At 40.1% G+C, this 20,127-nt stretch overlaps 2 protein-coding genes across 6 annotated transcripts; both read right to left on the reverse strand.

The window, feature by feature from the left end:
• Positions 1 to 2,040: 2,040 nt before the first annotated feature.
• Positions 2,041 to 10,405, reverse strand: LOC118772583 (excitatory amino acid transporter 5-like). Of its 4 annotated transcripts, none has more exons than XM_036521044.1 (11): positions 10,154 to 10,405; positions 8,927 to 9,006; positions 8,218 to 8,433; positions 6,372 to 6,414; positions 5,986 to 6,196; positions 5,520 to 5,619; positions 3,934 to 4,167; positions 3,471 to 3,665; positions 2,969 to 3,103; positions 2,597 to 2,681; positions 2,041 to 2,187 (listed from the first exon to the last, which is right to left on the reverse strand). In XM_036521044.1, exons 1-11 carry the CDS (start codon positions 10,403 to 10,405, stop codon positions 2,041 to 2,043), a joined length of 1,698 nt encoding a protein of 565 aa, XP_036376937.1. The 4 variants fall into 4 exon arrangements, with proteins under 4 accessions (XP_036376937.1, XP_036376936.1, XP_036376935.1 ...); XM_036521043.1 differs by having other exon boundaries at positions 2,582 to 2,681; XM_036521042.1 differs by having other exon boundaries at positions 2,041 to 2,163; positions 2,537 to 2,681.
• Positions 10,406 to 16,505: 6,100 nt separating this feature from the next.
• On the reverse strand, positions 16,506 to 20,127 carry LOC118772941 (zinc transporter ZIP3-like). 2 transcript variants are annotated; one of them, XM_036521628.1, is made up of 3 exons: positions 20,063 to 20,127; positions 18,851 to 19,230; positions 16,506 to 18,253 (listed from the first exon to the last, which is right to left on the reverse strand). In XM_036521628.1, the coding sequence occupies exons 2-3, from the start codon at positions 19,055 to 19,057 to the stop codon at positions 17,516 to 17,518; spliced, it is 945 nt and encodes a 314-aa protein (XP_036377521.1). In that variant the 5' UTR covers positions 19,058 to 19,230; positions 20,063 to 20,127; the 3' UTR covers positions 16,506 to 17,515. The 2 variants fall into 2 exon arrangements, with proteins under 2 accessions (XP_036377521.1, XP_036377520.1); XM_036521627.1 differs by having other exon boundaries at positions 20,006 to 20,083.

The raw sequence follows: 20,127 nt of genomic DNA on the forward strand, positions 1-20,127 counted from the left end.
CTGCCTTTTAGGATTTGCAGCCATTTTGATTTGAGAAATATAAAGTTGCTTGACAACTTACTGACCAAATGGTCTGCATCACTGCAGCACTGTGTTGTCATCGATATGGAGAGGGTAGGCTCCAACTAAGGCTTTGGGGAAATAGGGCTGGCATTTGAAGCCAACTGTCTTCGTTGCAAAACAGAACATGTATGGTTTTGTATAATTCTCAAACTAAGTAATACACCTTTACCTAGTTTGCTTACAATGATAGGAAAACGTGAATTGCTGTCTTGATTAGCCCAAACAAATCACATGCTCTTCCTGGGCTGCTTTATTTCAAGTATTTGCTGCGTACCTGCTCCTCAATGGATGCGTTTCAGTGCTTTAAATGTGGCATTTGCTTATTCTTTCCTCATCCACTAGAGGGAGCTGGTTGTTCTCGTGGACTTCCTTGCAACGTGGAAATCTGGAATACTGCAAGGACTTCATTCTTGATTTGAGGAACCTATTCAAACCATGCATTCTTTCATTGATTTAACTACCTCTGTAATTGCCTGTCCAGGAGATCTACTTAGAGCACACTACTGATGATCTTTACCTACATTTCTATTTTAAAGAATAAATAACTTCGGTTGTGCCAGTGTATTTCTTAGAGTAATTGGTTGATTATTACAGTTTAGATTTCTCAACATTTACAGTGCAGCTTTTAGGGGTATGAAGTCACCTTGTTTACCCTATGAAGATTACATGACCAATTTGTCCTTTGAAAATCTAGTCTGTGCCATAACACACATCATTCTGTAGATGTTTCACAAACGGCTGACTTTGAGCTCCTTTCACGAGTGCCTGATGGGTATATCTATCTTAATCTGCCTCACTAGTTTGCCATTAGTGTCCTTGAACACTAAGCTGTTAAGCCCAGAAACTTAAAACCTAGGGACCCCATCTAATGATGTCAAAGTCCTTGTTGTTACTCTGTGTATATTATGACTAAATCTGTTGCTAACGCCAAAGACACCTGCTTCTTCATGCGCTGTTGGCCGGAGCAGTCTCGTGTTGGCTCATGTTTTCCCTCCACTGGTTTAAATGAGACACAAGTTCCTTATTGCAAACTTTTGCATTTTATTAGAAAATATGTATTTACAAGTGATGTAAACAAGCACCAAAATTATTTTTCAAATGTAAAAAATCTGAACTTGACTCCCCTTGACTTATTTTAATGCACTCAATTGCAGTGTAAATGAGCAGGTTGCATATTAGTTTCAACCCTCCCATTTGCATTTTCCACAAACTGCTCCAAAGCAGCACAGAATATTTCATGACTAAAATGAGTGTTTTGGGCAACTGGTCTCCAGTAAGGCCACGGGTCATGATTTTTAAAAAAAAAGCCCACACAACTTGGAAAAATGTGCAAGCAAGTCGCCAAAACCATACAATATGCTCTTGAAAATATGAGCCAAAATATTAACGCACAAAGCTATAGCTTTAAAGCAAAGTGGTGCTAAATGCATGCCAGCATGCATTTTTTTTCCTCTGTATTTACAAATGAACACTAGCTCCAGGAGCAAGGAAAATGCAATCCAACACTACAAGACCGAGCCTGTCATTCTCATGACAATGAGATGGCATATGCAAAATTGAAACGGAGATATGCAATGATAGTTCTAGTGCAAGAAATACTGAAATAAAAGACCAGCCTCATGGTTCATGGGCTGCAATTTTTTGGTGGAGCCTGTAATTACCGCCTCTGTGCCATCTAGTAGTTGTATGACTGTATTGCTGTCACTTTTGGAGGAGCTGCTCAGTGCTCTTTAGTGGTTAGCCATAGCCCAAAGCATCATTTGTGGGACTGCTCCTGAAACTTTTCTGTACTTTGCTGTTATTTCTACTTGAGCCATTGTTAAAGTTAGAGGTGAATATGCAGTCACAGAAAGACTGGATACAAGAGGTGAAGACAACTTCCACTCAGCATGGCATGATGGCACAATTGTGGAAGAGTGCTGAAGAATTATCCAGCACTCCCAAGAGTCTGGCTCCGTCCTGACCCCTCCGCCAGGGTCAGACTTGGCAGAGGTTGTAGTAGACTGTAGGTTTCTCGATCACGGTGTCCCCAATCACCTCAAACACACTGTCCTTGCTGGCCAACAGTGGTACCTCAGTCATGGGTATATTCTGCATGTTCTGCATGCCACAAGATATGTCCGGCTGAAACACACACAAATTCGTGATTAACCTTTGCACATACATCAGGTTTCAATGTCCAAAAAGCATGTCTAGTAATATTCATGGATGGATCTACACCCAAAATTTAACAAGAGCTCTGAAAGTATTCCAGATCTATGTGTCCCTTTACCCAGCGTAGTCATAGTTGGCCTAGGTTAACTAAGAGTAATGATGCTTGCTCAAGGAATTGTGTTCATATCCAAATTATCTGGTAAAGGGTGGATCTGTAGGATGTGGCTGCTCTTGCTGCTTTACTCATGTTACAAACCATATTAAGAGGTCATGGAAACATTTCAGACATTTAGTAAGGGCAGCCTTTGTGGACAAAAACAGTCCATCCCTGTCTTGATGCTTTATTTGGGATTTGAAAGGGTACCTTGTCGTCAGACGCAGGAAAGTCTTTTCGACACAAATGAGCAATGATCCCAGCTGCTAGAGCGTCTCCCAGCACATTGATCATGGTCCGGAATCGATCCCTGGAAAACAGGTGGGAGCGATGAGACGAACCTTAGTTTTCGAGGCATTGACTTTTAATTACTTTTTATTGCTTCCAACTACAAAAAGTGACCATTATATCTTAGCTCTTGATTCTTTACAACATGCAAGCTGCTACATCTGCTGGTGCATATGCATTTGGCTTTGCTTGAATAAATTTGGTATCGTACTGCTATCCACTGTCACAGAACTAATCTTTAAAGCTGGAGGAACCCAGAACAAAGCTTCTTTTAACCCAGAGAAGGACCGTTGATCATGCCTAACTTACAGCACCCAGTCGATAGCCACAATGAGCGTGATGTCATCTGGCGGCAAACCCACTGACGTCAGCACAATCACCATGGTTACAAGGCCAGCCTGTGGGATACCAGCTGCTCCAATACTGGCAGCTGTTGCTGTTATGCTGGAGAAAACAAAGGAGCAGGATGAATTGACACATTTGTTGTGCTGAGATGAAGATTACGCTGTCCTTTGGCAGTGTTTGTTGTTGCAGAGTAATCACTGTTCCTTGTGCAGCTGTAGTGAAGCATTCACCATTATTATGGTTCCCACTGTGTGGCTAATAGCTAACTGGAGACTGGGGGACATTGTTTACACATTAAGTACAGTCCAAGGGATACCTTGTGCAATCATGCAATATGACAATTGAGGACTATACCACTTCTACACCCAGAGGTCTAGGGTAAGGTTCCACTGAACCGTTAAAGTGCTGTAATGACAGTCGACGCTATATTTTCCCTGCTCTCAAACATTTGGTTTAGATTGCTCACCTGATGGTGACCAGCTGGCCGAAGTCGAGCTCGTAATCATTGACCTGCGCAATGAAGATCGCAGCCACAGCCTCGTAAAGGGCAGTGCCGTCCATGTTGATTGTGGCACCCACAGGCAGCACAAAACGCGCGATCTGCCGGTCCACGTGGCAGTTCTCCAGCAAGCACTTCATGGTGATTGGCAGAGTGGCAGAGCTGCAGAGGATTATTATTATTATTATAGGACAATTACACAGTCATCCATTGGAGAGTTCTAATGGCATACATTGTCATATTTTTTTTTATGTCCATATTTTCCTGCTTCATGTCTTGCCTCATAATGCTTTCAAACTTATACAGTTGCTCACTCTGTTAGTAGAATCCTCTATCCAGTATTTTGACAATGCGGTGTGTAAAACCTGTCCTGCTGATGTTAAGCTCCTGTCCCAAACCATCCTCTTGAATTTGATACAATGGAATTTACCTGGAAGAGGTGGCCAGAGCAATGACTAGTGCTTGTAGTAGGCCGCGGATGTAGGTGAAGGGGTTCTTGCGTGTCAAAAGGAAGTAGAAAAAGGGAAGCAGGATGAGGCCATGGACAAAAAGCCCCGCCAGGACTGTCACCGTGTACATCCCCAGCTTCTTTCCAAGGCTGGATGGGTCCTGCATGTCTAGGATCTTTCCAGCCACAAGGAATATGATGCCAAAGGGAAAATACCTGCAGCCACATGGGAAAAAAGGCAGTATGAGTGTGGGAATTTCATTTTTACCACAATGACAACAACCAGTTGGATTTAATTGCAGTTAGTACATGTTAGTAGCCACCATCTCACAGGGGAAGCCTTTCCACTGTGAAGAAACTGCTCACATGCAGCAGACCTCTGGCTCTGGCAAGAAGTCACCTTTCTGTTTCAGGAGTCGGGAGACATGGGCTTTGTAGTCCTGATAGGACCTCGCCTGACATTGCTAGCTCTTTGCCAGCCCTGCTTAAACGTATTCCACCAAGGTAGGAGCAGGAGATAAATACAGCAAAAGAAATGATCTTGAGCGCGGGGTTACGTCTCTTCTAATCCTCAGCCACGAGCCACAGTGCGACACGGAGGCCGATGGCTTCAACAGTTCCTCTCTCTCTCGCTGACGTCACTTTTACAGGGCTCTGAGTACGCGGGTCAGTCTCCACTCCTATAGCCTTTAAAATGTTCAGCAGTCTGTATCTGATTCGGTTTTAACAAAGGAATCATTTCTTTTTCATCAACTGCTCATTGCTTTATAAAGGCAGACAATGTGGCTTGAATTTGAATGCCTACCATTGTCCTATCATCTCTCATGTAAAAGAACTATACACTGAGTCTACACTGGTTTTACAGCAGCTGTCAAACCTTGATATACTGAAAAATAAATAAACTCATTTTGGAGTTTAATATTTTACCACACAAGACATATATTACATCTGTTTTTTCCCTAAGGAAAAAAGACTCAGGTTTAGTCTTATTACAAAGTGTTTTGCCCTAAACTTTTTTAAATTATTTTGTCTTTCCCATTGTTATTGCAACACAACACAACTTTGGCTGTGCCTGAGACAAATGCACCTTGACAAAGCCAAATATAAAATGTGGTTAGCTTTAATCTGGGTTATATGATATGCTATATTGATATGCTCATGTGTTGTCAAGTTTAATAATTAAAATTTCATTTTCGACTGTGAGAGGAGGAAGCAGCCCTAGAACCTGTTGTGTCCTTAACTTATATATGAGTGAGCAGCTCCCTTAAAGCAACAGCAGCATCTTGTTTTACCACTGTATGACTAAACAGCCATAAAAGCAGTCACAGCCCCTGAACAGTTCCTGTAAAGACATCTCATTCAAGATGTCTTTAATACTGTACAATTTTTAATGATCACTTGACTTTTTCTGGCCAAAAGTGATCTACAGACCACAATTTGACAGTAGCTGATTTAAGCAATTATACACTGTGCTACTAGTATGGACTACTATAATTAAAATTTTCAAGTAATTCAGTACAAGTATATTAGAAAGCATCATATATACAAATACTTTGTTTTGAACTCACCATACTGCAGCATTAATGATCTTCATCACACATTCATTGATACACTGACACACATTGACCAGCGGGGCACCTCTCTCGCCCATCTTCCCCAACAGTAGGCCTAGTAGCCAAGGAAAGATACGGATTTCATTTCAGAAAACATGCATAGCGTGCAAAAAGTAACACTGTTGTCTTCATAACATTACAATGTTGTCATTTAAAAGGTTCTCTTATTCAGAGCAACTTACATATGCTACAATTGTCACATGTTATCCATTTATACAGCTGGATATTTACTGAGGCAATTGTGGATACCTCGCCCAAGGGTACAGCGGCAGTACCCTATCATGGACTCATACGGGCAACCTTTTGATTATGAGTCCTGCTCCTTACCACTGTCCCACCCCATGAGCAAAATATATTGAGCATATATTTTACCACCATGTCCAATAATACAGTCCACTGGTCCATGTAGGAATGTGCTTACCCATGGTAGCGGAGAATATGACGATGCCCAACACATTCATCTGCTTGCTGCTGCCTGGGACGCTCTTGTAATGGATCTCTGGTGGAGGGGTAAGTTCCAGAAACACGGGCCGACCCACTTTGGGGTTGATGTCATCCGGCATGATGTACACATAGCTGGGCTCCGCAGTCTTTGGGGTGGTTTTGAGTACAGGCACCAAATCTGTACTATACTGGAATTAACATGTTCAACAGGCAAGAGTGTGTCAAAGAACATTTTATTTCACCATATTCACAGTTAGTAAACAACAGTTTTATCGTGGAGGGAAGTATACATTTGAAATATTAATTAATTCTAAAAGGGAATGAGAATTGTGAATATCCATATTAGTCCTAGAGTTATCTTACCTGCTGAAATGTTGCTTCAACCAGATTAGCTGGTACCATGTTCCTACAGAGACAAAGTAGTACAAGGTGAATTATGCTGAAAGCATCACGGAAATATGCATATTAAAATTTCATGCTTAAATATTACAAATATTCCTTTTCTGAGTTTTTCTTGTTAATGATATTAATGAAAAACATGGTAAAATGCTCTTATGTTTCATAAGTATAAGCCTTGGCATGATATCAGTTGTCATAAATATCACCATAAATAGATGAAAGTGATCTGAATGCCCCATATGAAAAAGCAGATGCCTGCACAGGGGGATCGGGGGGGGGGGGGGGCGGGGTATGGCTCGAGCCCCTGCCGTTTTGGTCCTAAAGTCAAAGTGCCTTTTCCTACTAAATCAACATGCCCTTTTTAAATCTCAGCCCCTACACATCTGAATGTTTATGTCTGGCCATGTCTAAAAGAACAGTCTATTTAGTGATGTATGTTTTATTTTATATTTAATCAACTGACATACTGTGTCATCAGCGGGGTGCTTTATTGCCAACAATGTGAACATTTACAAGGGCATTGTTGCTTTATCAGCTCTATGGGTTCATCTTACATTTATTAAATCCAAGACATTTTAACAGTTTAAACAATAAACCTGAGAAAATTTCACCATATCTCCATATGAAATGGAAGAACGGGTATTTTACAACTCAGAGGAAATGGCAGAAACCTCACATGCAAAGTTCTGTACAATATAGGTGACTGAAGGCCTTAGAACCCATGCAAAGTCACGCATGTAGGCCAAGAAAGCCAGAGTCTTTTGAACAGGAGTCAGTGCTATCTGGGCATCCAGAAGTGAACAGAACTTCCAAGTCACGTTTTTCACACCGAGTCACAGCGCGCCGTTCCGCCAGAGGAGCCGGGTAACTCTGTCGGACAGATCAAACGTATCTCTGGGACCTCTTACTTAGCTGTCCCGTAATGATCCTTTTGGACGGATTACTAAAAATACCCTAATCCCCCAGTTCTTTAATAGGATTGTATGGCAGGGGCGCTGAAATTCCAAAGATCTGGACGTAGCCTCTACGCAAAGCGTCTCTAACCTGGAGTCAAGGGTTCTTGGAAGAGATGAGCGGTGCACGCCGCGCTACTTTCCTAGACTTCCGTTTCCTGTATTTCTGGTTAAAATAAAGCTGCCTCCATGGAACTGTTTCTTTTCCAGAGTTGTTTTTTTTTTTGGCTGTTTTTCCATCATGTGCATTTTAGTGCCCTCACCAAATGTGCAGTTGTTTAACATGACCAACAATCAGAGGAGAGATTAACAGGTTATGCAGAGATAAAGGAGATGCCCAGGGCACCCACAGGTGGGCCATGTTCATCGCACTGGCCCGCCTGTTTTATGTCAGCCATTTCAGCCACTTACTGTTTGACTGAGTATGGGAGTGACTGTAACCTGGATTGTTTAATGAACCATGTTAGCTGAAGCAATAAGACTGTTTTCACAAGCTAACCTATTTCATTAATTTTAATTTCTTAGAGGTATAACCTTTATCTAAAGCAGGCATCAGCAACTTGATTTGTCAAAGGCTGTGTTTCAGTTCATAATTTTTTCATTGAAATCATTTTTTTTTTTGGACAGGACACTATGTCACCTGGTGCTTCAGGAATAGACTAGTTGCTTTCTGAAACATGAATAAAACCTGCTGATTTCTGTCTCCTGCATCCTTTCTTGTACTGAGGCAGCCAGAGCTTAAAAAGAGCATAACTCAATGCCCGATCTCCATTCATATCTCCCATTGCCACTTACAATTTTTATCAAGTTGATGAAAGTCGACGTGCCTTTTGCTGTTAACTCACGGTGTGAATTACCTGATGAGATCTAGCAGAGCATCGGCAGAGGTCATGACAGGTCCTCCCCCGAGCCGTGTGCCCTCCATCTCTGTTCCCGTGCCAGGGTGAATGATGATGACCAGAATGATGCCCACGACAACCGCGATGAAGGTGGTCCACAAGTAGTATGTGACCGTGAGCAGGCCCATGCGGCCACAGGCCTTTGAGTCCATTGATGAAAGACCTGACATCAAACTGCACACATGGCAAGGTGTTAGTGCCATCCATACTGTAGCTTTCGCTTTCATTTCTTTTCACCATTATACCATACACAGAGTTAAGGGACACCTGATGAGCTTTTTCCGTGTTACCCTCTGATGCAAAATGAAGCGTGAAGAATTTTGAATATGTAAAACTATTTGCAGTCTTAAGGTTTGTCATGTAGTTCTTGTTAAAAGAACTTTTTGCAATGAAAGAAATTTAGGAAAGTATAAAATATGATTTAATATGAATAAATACAAATATATGGCTCATGATCATTTAAATGCTGAAGGAAATAGTGAAGCACATGACAGCCGCAGGGACGTTTCAAAAATTAAACCCAGACCATCCAGTCACATGTACAGAACACCAACTGCCCTTGGTTCTGAGTTCATAAAATGTGTGTAGCTTATTAAATGTTAGTGTTACAAGGACTCATAAAAATCCATTCATGTTACTAGTAGAGGTTTGACACTGAGATCTTTACCTTGATGTGATTAGAGGAAGGATGAGCATTTTTAATATTCTCATGAGGAGTTCTCCAGGGAAAGAGAAATAGATTTTTGCCTAAAAAACAAAAAGGAACACACTTTTTCAGCTGCTGGAAAGCCATTTCTTTGATCAAAATCAATTTAAAAACTAGTATGTTCATTAGTTTAAGAGCATTCACACATATTGTCTAAGATATTTTACTATCATATTCAGGACAGGCATCCCAGAAGTGGAACATTAAACAGCCATTATCTAAGTCATAATCATTTATCTCTATGCTCTGTGACAGTATTTGTATCATTTGATTACTGGATTGTTGGTTTCCTCTGAAATGATGTAGCTACTGATTATAAGTGTTACTACTACAGTAAATTTTGCCTTGAGCAGGACCTAGACTCAGTTTGGGATTAATTAGCCTGGCCTGACAGACAGTAAGTAAGAGACTGAGCTTGGATTGACCTAAGGTACTTCCTGTATTTTAGCCCTTTTTCCTGTCGCACACTGAATGAATTGTTCATTGACACAGCTTTGGGAGAAATAATGCATCTGCATTTGTATTCTTCATCATTTTACATTTCTTATGTAGCAAGAAGCCAGGCACTACTGAAACTGAATATCTTACGTTTTTCAAACCTACAGATTGAAAAAAAGAAAAACAGTTTGGAATATAATTTTGCTTATTTTGGCCAGTGAATGCAGAGGTCTGCCTTCACTGGCCAGTCACCCGACACATGTGCACTAATGCTGTTCTTTGACTAACAGCCCATTCAGTCAATGGAGGGGATTGTTCCAATGCACCACAGTGCAGTCAGCTTGATCAAAGAGTTTTGCACAGTCTGCTCAGAAACTAACAGAGAATAGAACATACTTTCACCCCGTTAACTGCATATTGAGGCAACATTTACTGAGGGTGTGTTGTTTGTCTATCCATGATATCAAACCAGAAAATTCAGAGAAATTGTCAGTAAACTTTTACTGATATGATTCAATGATATGACTGATAAATGATATGACTCAACTTCTGTCCAGCAAAACCTGGAATTACTGCACAGGTCTGATCAACAGATAGCTTCACAAAAATGTATATAATTATAGTGTACAGTACCACACGTTCCAATGTGAAATGGTTGCTGGGACTTTTTTTTCATTTAATATTTTCATTTACTTATCTTTTACTTTTCACAATAGCCTCTTAATATAACCATAATAAAATTATACATACCTGGGTAGAGAGGTTTTGATTCCTTAACATGAATCCTAATACACAGCCAGTCACTACTGCGAAGACAGAGAGCGTCAACAAGCCATTACGTTTGCAATACTCCTTCACCCATTGCTTGAAGTTTCCAGGGAATCTGCCGTGTAGCAAATCTTTCAAATATTCCAGGATGCTTTTCCCGGGGTCTTTTGGAGAAAAGGAAGTGCTGTTTGAAGCTGATTCCTCGCCTTCTGCGGGAATCAGTAACTCGTCCATTCTGAAATCTTCCAGGGCAAGAAGTGATGAACCGGCCAGTTTCTGTTAACCTTTAACAAAGGCTTTAGCCATCAAGGATGCATACAAGCCAAGGCCCCCCCCAAGGAACATAGTCAGCGAGACTTAGCGAGGCTAAGAGGATTACAGGCACATAATAAAATCTAACACTTCTCTGTTGTTGGTGGCTCGAAGCCATCGGTTGGGATTTGGACCTTAACTTTGTTGTTGTTTTGGGCAGACTGTCTCAGACAGGTAACCCAACAGATGTGCTCACAATTTGTACAGGCTTATTTCTCATACTGAAATAAATCGTAGCCTACGTTGGTTCACTGATAGCTGTGTAAGGTTGTCTGCTATGTTGTCCTGTGAGGAGAGGGAATGTGTTCCTGTGTCACGGCTTTGTGTGTCGTGTCAGTGGCGTGTAAGAGAGGGCAGGGAGGACGCTGGCATTTTGTGAGGAGGTACTGTCCCTTCACCCATCACTGCTGTCACGGTAGCCTCATCAATGACAGCATAAAGTTCCATTTCTTCTACTTATTTCTATGCTTGCTTTTGAACAGCATTAGTTCCACTGGGAACTTTGAGTGCACTTACTATTTTGAGAAGAGGGGCATGCTCCTTGACTGGTCTCACGTCATGGCTTAAAGGATTTTCGCCTGATTGCCCATGTCGTAGCTACTGCTCTATCTACTCATGTCATACTTTTGTTTGTAAGCTAATTCATCACCATAAAAGCAGCGAAATTTCATTCATCATTCACCAACAATGCATTTCTTAACTGTTTTTTATAGATTTTGTAGTTTTTAGATTTTGTTGAAGTCATCCATTTTTTAAAGCTTTATCTTGTTGGTGTAATGGCTTTAATTGTATTTCAAGTGAAACATTTTGTAATGAAAATGAATTTTAATTACATACATGAAATATATTTTCTTATTGGACACAATACAATAACAGAAATTGGTTGTTGTCATAAACTAAAAAAATGGCAAAAAAAAGACTGGATGATTATTTAATTGTATAGAACCGTGCATGTGCTGTTAATACACACATATATAATATATAACAGACACACACATATACATATGTGTGAATAAGAAAACCCTTATGCAATACGTTGTTGGGATTTAGCAGACACTCTCATCCAGGGCAATTTACATAGGTTACAATTTTTACATGTTATCCATTTATTCATCTGGATATTTACTGAGGCATTTCTGGGTTAAATACCAAGGGTACAGCAGAAGTGCTCAAGTGGGGAATCGAACCAGCAATCTTTCAGTTATGAACCCTGCTCTTTACCACTATGCTATACTGCCACCCCACAAATAAGCCAAAACACAGATATTACCTCTAGAACTACCTCCTTTTTGAAAAACTGAATGACCCTGGAAAAGTTGATTAAAAATAATTAGGATTGCGTGCTGCATGTGAAACTGAATATTAATGGACAGCGGTTCTATGACAAAATAAAACTCAGTAAAAGCTGGATGCACCAGACACTACTAAATCTTTATCTGGCAAATCTTTGACTGGTGTGTGCTTCATACACACTGCACTCATATCAAGCACTCAGTCATTCACTGGAGATGAATTTCCAATTCTTGACAACCTTTTCTAGAAGATGCATTTTATCAAGTTCCAGTATGTATACATAATAAGCAATAACTCAAGAAAAATAAGGAATGTTTTTTGAGAATAATATGATGTGCCCTTGAATTCTTGCACTTGACTTATCATTTTACCCCAAACCCTATAGCATTAATCTAACAATGAACCCTCTTCGATTTGTCAATGTCAGCTTGATAAAAAAACCTGTTTTTCTGTCATCCTATAAAGGGCAAGTGAGTAGTCAAGGAAGATAGTTTGCACCATGGATGGAACATTGCCTCACTGACTACACCCCTGTCAACAGACACACAAATACACACACACACACACTCCTCATCATCATCATCATTATCATCACCATCTTTGCAGCAGGGCACATTTATAATGGAGAGATCTTCATTTGGGTGATAACCTAAAGACCCGATAACACTAAATGATAACACCCGATAACGCTAAATGCTTGGCATCTTATAAATGTTGCAATAAGAATTTTTATTGGGAAGAAACCATTGAGTGATTATTGAGTGACCATTCGAATATCATCTCAGTGCAGGCATTTCATGTTGTGGCCAGATTTCAGAGTAATGAAAATGGCACCTTGGATGGGGCTTCAATCCAATCAAATCCTAATCCTTGCTTTTAGAATCTAGTCTAATCTCCAGAAAAGGGGGAGAGTGGGGCAATGGCAGGAAGTGTGCACAGCAAACTGTGTTTATCGCCTTGCCATCTGATTCCAATGATGTTAAAAAAAGGTCAGTCTCAACCAGACAGTACGGGAAAAATTCATGTGTGTCGAGTGCTTGAAGGTAGCGAAGGGGCTGAACTGATGCAACCCCTCTGTTGTGAGACATCCGTGTGATGAGAGTAAAACACCTCACGAGGGCCTTTTCGACACAACAATGTGCATGACCTTTTGTGACATTATACATTGAGAATGAATCTGCTTGAATCTGCTGTGCCTTCTAGAAGGACAGAAACGGCACCTGAAACACAGTTTACTGCTTCTTCAACACTGTACTTCTCCTGCTGACAGCAAATATTGTTAGCTTTCAGTAATTATAATTCAAAATGTATTTGTTACATTGAAAATGAGTTTAAAATGTATTCTTTGTATTATCATAGTATTCTTATGTAGTTCAGTGTAATACTATTGTTTTACTGAATTTACTTATTTGATACTTATAATCAGCACTTGTATGTTGTAACACTAAGATATTAATTTCAATATTATATTCCGATATTTACAATATTCTGATACTAAACTCACCTCTCTACAACACCCTTGATGCTCCAGCAGGAGTGCTGAATCTTCCAATACGATAGTCATCAGCTATTTTTCACACTCTACATCCCACAGTACATCACAGCAGAGACACGGTCTGGAGGATAGGCACATTTCCACTGAATCTGGCATAACCCACCCTGTCTTGATGATTATTAAACCCTACGACAGCTTTTAGCCAAGGTTAAGTTTCTCTGGGAATAATACTATGCAGTGGTTTATTACAGTGATTAATGATTTGAAATTACACTCTTACAGGTGTGGAACAAATTAGCAGTGTTCATCTTACCAACCTTAACAACATGCATGTGTATGTGTGATATTACTATAGCTTACCTAGCTAATGCCTGTAGTAATGGTTTCAATATTTAATTCATTTTAGAAATGAACTATTTCTCTATTTCTTTGAATGCAGCTGCAATACCCTGACAATAACCAGGAGTGACACTTTTTTGACACAATAGATATTATGGGCCAGTTGACTCTCTGTGGGAACTATAACAACAGAAGACAAAAAAACCCCAGAATCATCAACTTCTTCATTGCCATGTTACAAACAATGAGAAATTTTTGCCATTTTCTCATAATTAGACAGCTGTTTAGTCTCATCGTAAGCTGGGTGAAGGAAACTTTATAAAAATCAAAGCACCAGCATTACACAGTGTGACGTGACTGGTGATTCTCAAATCTCATTGAGGGCCCTTGGTCTTTTACAGGATCAGGGAGTAAAGAGCAAACAATACTATTGTACCACTGATGGGAAGACGTCAAAGCTGATTCATAATCTTCCCTGATTAATTGAGTGATTCTTGGACAGCTTATAGGAAAAGCGGATAAGAAATAAAACCCCTGCCCTGGATTGGTGTCCATTGATTTATCGTGGCTGCTGGCACAATTGCCTATTTATTATGCCCATTGGCACAGCTTCTTTCCTTCTGTCCTGTCCTCATGCTGCTAATCAATCTATGTGTGTACATTTATGGAGGGAACTTTAAAATTGCATTAAAGTGTAGCCTATTTGTTGGCACCTAGTACCTGAATAATAATAAAAAATTAAAAATTAAAAAAAAATAATAACAATAATAATAATAATAATCATCATCATCATAGAAGTCAAAGTCAGGTATTACTACTTCTAATATTGTTGTTGTTGTTGTAAGCAGAAATAACCAGAAACCAAGTAAAATCAAATGCCTCAATGTTCATACAAAAATATTAATCAAAAGCCTACAGATTTGTGCTAATAATGTAAGCAATCATGCTAATATGATGATAATCCCAATAATTATGATAACAAGTAATAATGTTAACAATCACAGTTGCTATAGCAACCAAACCAATATGTTAATGTTACTTATAAACAGTTAAATGACAGTAAGTTATGTATTTTCCTGTCACCATAACTTCAGTATGGCTTGTTACTGTTGGTATAAATTAAAAGTAACAGTCATGAGAGAAATACAAAAACAAATGACAGTATATGGCTTGACTATTTGGAGAGCAACCCCAGTGATGATGATTGACATGCAGGTGGATAAAATAACATGGTCAGGACCAACTTTTAAGGGATTATGACAGACCATTAGTGCTATTGCTCAACTCAATCATTGTGATCTTTTTCTGTGATATTTGACAGTTGGAAAAAAACTTTGTCACCTACTTGGGATTACTGACAATAGCTCACAACCATCTTGTTGGATTTTATCTTCTGCAAATCTGCTACTATACACAGAGCTACTTTCAGAACCATTAATGTAAAACAGGTTGACATTAGATCTTCTCAGCACTTTATTGCAAACAAATGGCTGTATAATGTCTTTCTCTGTGTCATGCTTTTCCCAGGATGAAGTGCATAATCTCTTTTTTTGACTGTCAATCTCTCCAGGATCTGTTCTAACCGGATCTAGCATGACAGGAGACCGTAAGTGTAGCAGTTACCTGTTAAAAAGATTTTCCAGTGGAAATGCATTCAACCTCTTGGTACTGGAGCAATACCAAGAGGCTGAATACATTTAAGTTTACATTTATTCATTTAGCAGACGCTTTTATCCAAAGCGACGTACAAAAGTGCATATAGTGGGCAAACAGGCACAAGGGCAGGATGTGTACAGGTCATACAATGTAGATAGTGCTGAAGCTGAGCACGGTGTAGCGAGGTCGGTGTAGCGAGACGTAACTAATCTGATCTAAGGTTAAGGTTAAGGTGAATACTTGTTCAGACCAGTAAAGTCGACAAAAGTCTTACAAAAGTTTCACAATTAAATAAAACTATTAAATTGATTGAATAGAATTGAATTGAAATTGATTTTATAAGCCATCCTTTTATTTGTCATGTTTTAGTACATTTTATTTCCATAGCAATTTTGTACTTCTCCAAAATTTCATTGTGACAATTTTGGCTATTTTATTACACAAAACAGATAAAAACCCAGTGTATTAAATACATTTCTAGTTTTATTCAAATGTCTGTCCTGCGTAATCAAAAAAAGTTACTTTTTTATATAAAAAAATATACATGTAGAACCATCAAGTCTTTAACCCCTCACTTTTTCATGTAAGCTTCTATAATATTACAGCAGACATTGTTAAGTATGTGCTTTACCTGAATCTGGCACATATTATAATTTTAGGTGAAAGAGCTTATTAATGCGGAAGAAAAAAAATGACAAAAGCTTCCGAAATTCCACCTTACGTTGGTGCATGTCAACTGTGCCTCTCCCAAGAATAAAAAACAATAAAAATGGCAACAAAATGCTAATGCAATGCTAAATTTCTGACAAAGTGATAATTAAAATGGCTGCAATTATACATATGTAAGTGTACAAAAATAACAAATGGCCACATTGCTATTGACATTTCACTAGACTCCCTTTTCCAAATATCGATTTTATATTATACTGCCAGTAAAGGCTACCAATGGAACAAGCCTCTGTTGAAGCCTTGATATCTACTACAATATGTCCATTAACAGAAATATGACCCCTGGTTTTGTAAAACAATCACAAACACCTACTCCTAGTCATTAGATTTACACCACTGAAGACCACAGTAACAAACACCATAATGATGTGGACACAACATCAAAGAATAAATAACACTCAATCACAATTATCAAAATAAAACAGCTTACACTTTTCTGTAAACATAAATAAATACAAACACACCTGATTCTTCTTCCACCAAGTTTTCATTTTCTTTTGTAGGCCAGAAAGTAGCTGACTGACTTTGGAATGTGGCGTGAAACCTGTATTTCTGGGGAATATTTGTACAAAAAAATGTAGCATTTCAGGCCTACCCTGGGCTCAGAGTCATTACTCAAACAGTCAGATCATAGATGTGCATACAATTAATTTTACATGACTCTGCTCTTTCTAAAAATAAAAAATAAATACAGAGTTTTACATTCAGCAAGGCAAAATGTCTCCAATTCAAGGAATCTCAATGACAGTAACACAGGTGCTTAAAACATTTTTGCGTGAATGCTAATGAAGGAGGGGAGAATATTTTCATATCAACAGAGAGTCAAAAGAGATACTTGCTCCATCTCATCTCACAGCAGCAAGTCAGGTACAGAACAGTAAGGTTACCTTTGTAATACATAACACATACAAATATTTACAGTACAGATGTGTATATAATTTTCATTATTCTCCTTGATATACTTCTCTGCATTTTCCAAATGAATACAGCAGTTTACAATTTTCTTTTCAAGCTACCACCACAAGTAATTAAATAATACAGAAACCATCTACAACGGACCTCTACTGATGACCTTGACACTTGATTTAAATATATACAAATTATTTTTACAAGAAAAGGTTATGAGCAATTCAGTCTTCAGTAATGCCTTCATGCCCCCCCTTCCTCAACAAACATGGAATACCCTTACTCATCAACCTTATTCTGTATTAAAATATCATGCGGTGTTAAGCTAACAGAATAATTTCTATGGCTCTTCACCATATAACTGATGAGCGCAAAAAGGTAGCATCAAGGGGTGAGTCCTTAATTCAGTAGATCCACACATCCAAAAGGGTCTGCAGTATCTTCACTAGCAACTGACAGGGAGACAAGATCCACTGAGAGAAGGGTTTCAAACTTGGCCTTTGGTAATGCTGGTGTACTCACAGCCATGTTGGTGCACTGTGGTTATCTGTATTGACAATTATGTTAGTAAATTTAGGGATATCATATCCTTTTCTGATCTTTCCCCCTGACCTTCACCACTTAATGAAAACGAGGCCGGCTAGCACACCATACCCTAAGATGAGGAACAGCACCTTGAGCAGCCGGTCATGCTTGTCCTCAAGCTCACGAGACAGGATTTCAAAGAAAGTGACAAAGAGGAATGTGCCTGCAGCTAATCCTTGGAGCACCACAGAGATGATACTGCCGGCCAGGTTTTGGGCACTCTCAATGCCCATTCCCAGTCCAATACCCAGAGGGATCATGAGGCTCACAGTGATGCCCAGCTTGCTGGCATCCCGCATAGGCAAGCTAGCTTTGGCCACATTGATCCCTAATGCCACAGCTGCCAGGGTTTCGTGGATTGCCACCCCAATAAAGAGGCTTCCCAGTTTAGCCCCATCCTCCTGCAGCCCCAGAGCCAGCCCCTCAAAAACAGAGTGGGCAGACAGGGCCAGGACCAAGCTGGCAAGACGCAACGGTCCCGCCCGTGCCAAATCGGAGGGGCTGAGGTGCCCATGATGATGGGAGTGGTGGTGCCCTCCGGCCGAACCCCGGGGGGGTGCAATGAAAGGAGTGTCATACTCAGAGTCGCTCCCAGCTTCTGAGCCCCCTGCATTGAAGGTCTCCAGGTCGATAAAGGATGGCTTCTCTTTGCGGAAAGTCAGCACTGCCTGCTCCACAAATACTGTCAGAAAAAACCCCAGCATCATCATAGTCTCTGCCAGAGGGTAGTTTGTCTGAATCTTCACTAGCTTCAGGACATCCTCCACCTGTGAGAAAGCACAGGGACACAATACACATCCCGGACCTTTATGTACATTCAGATCTTTTAAATGCTTTTTCCCCCTTTATGCAGCCCTTTTTTGGAATTGGCAATTGGAAATATTATGCTTATCTCACTGTGACAACTACTGTACGCACACACACATGATGCAATCCCCTCATACATTCACACACCAAATGTGACTATTTTCACACTATTTCTTTATCATGCTAGAGTGAGCTAAATGCAAACTGGAGGATGGACATGGCATCACTGACATTACCCAAGCAATCTGCAAATGATGCATCACAAGTTGCCTGAAAGCAGCGAGATGAGCAACCCCTTCAGACACAACAGACATACCACCCCTATACACAGCGGAATGAAGCCAATTTATCCCATTGCTGTGGTCTCAACCCAGGGCATAGAGCTCAGCCTGCAAACTTAGCTAAAACGAAAGCAAATGCAAACTCCTTAACCACTGATCTTCATGGGATATATTAATGTGTAATTTACGCAACAAAACAATCTTGGCTTTTCCAGTGCTACCAAATAGTACCACTAAAGTAAAAACAATAGTGCTGACTCTCTCTCTACAACATACCTTATCTCTTACAGCAGGCAGAAGAGCATTGAAGCATGTGGCAAGAAAGACGCCCCCACCAAAAGAATTGGAGAGGGCTAGAATCTTCCGGTATCTTTGGGCTTTCTCATAGTCCACCTGCATGACCCGCACTGGGACGAGGATACCAGCCAGCATGAGAACAAAAACTCCCAGCAGGCAAAGCACTTTGGCCACAACAATCTCCATGCTGACAAGAGAGCGGACTTCACCAGCTGAAAAGGGATGAGCTGAGCCACTAGAACAACGAAGCCAGTATGCTGAAGACTCTCTCCCTCTCTCTACACTGGATCACAAAGGGGAGAAGAGAGGGCAACCACTCCCAAGCAGGGCTTCAGGAAACATCCCAGCTCTGGCCTCAGCTGAGGGTGAAAAACAGAGTTAATTTTATACCGACACACATTTTGTTCTGATACACACTCGGAAAAGGCACCTTGCCAACACCAACCCAAAACAGCATCAAATAAAAGTATCGCTTGTTCAGATATCATTCAGCAAGCCAATTTCGACTGATATCTAGTCTAGCTGGTCTGCTATCTATGCCTATCTGTACTGAGCGCTGTCAGAAATGGTCCCCTTTATACCGAATATGACAGTAAAACTTTATACCATAAAATACTCCTTGATACTTGCGAGTTATAGTACGAATTCAGCGTCTAGCCATGTCTTCACTAATTTAGTCACTCACGGCATCCTGGCGATAATTAGCTAGCTAAAATCTGAGTTACATTACAATAATGTATATTGCTACAGTGCAGTCTCCACTAGTAACTTCTATCGGCCTGGAGTGGCACGCTTTACGGTCAGCTCGATGTGACAGGCTAATGAACGTTAGCTAAATATATATAATAATATAATATATAATCGTATATCTTACAGTTTTCTCAAGCTTGCTAATTTAGACAGCTACCAACACAGTAGGTTGCCAGCGAGTAGACAGCCTATGTATCGCAAGAATTTCATTAAACCGATATTGCACACTCGACCTCAAATTGCAGCCAGCTAGATAGCTAACGATAGCTGGTCTAGCTACCTAATGTTTGCTAGCTAATATAATATTAATTGTAAGTACCATTAGTAAAGGCACATTCAGGTCAATCACAGTGGCATAGCTAGATTATAGCATGTGTCGCCTACCCATGCAGACGCATCCTTCCTCATATCAATGTTTTTGTTAACTAATTAAAGATTCACCTTTCTCCCCTTTCCTCCTTCTTCAACACTTCCTTTTTCTGGCTACGTAACTCCTCAAACTCCTC

This window comes from Megalops cyprinoides, chromosome 2, assembly GCF_013368585.1.
Source record: "Megalops cyprinoides isolate fMegCyp1 chromosome 2, fMegCyp1.pri, whole genome shotgun sequence".
NCBI classification, from domain to species: Eukaryota; Metazoa; Chordata; class Actinopteri; order Elopiformes; family Megalopidae; genus Megalops; species Megalops cyprinoides.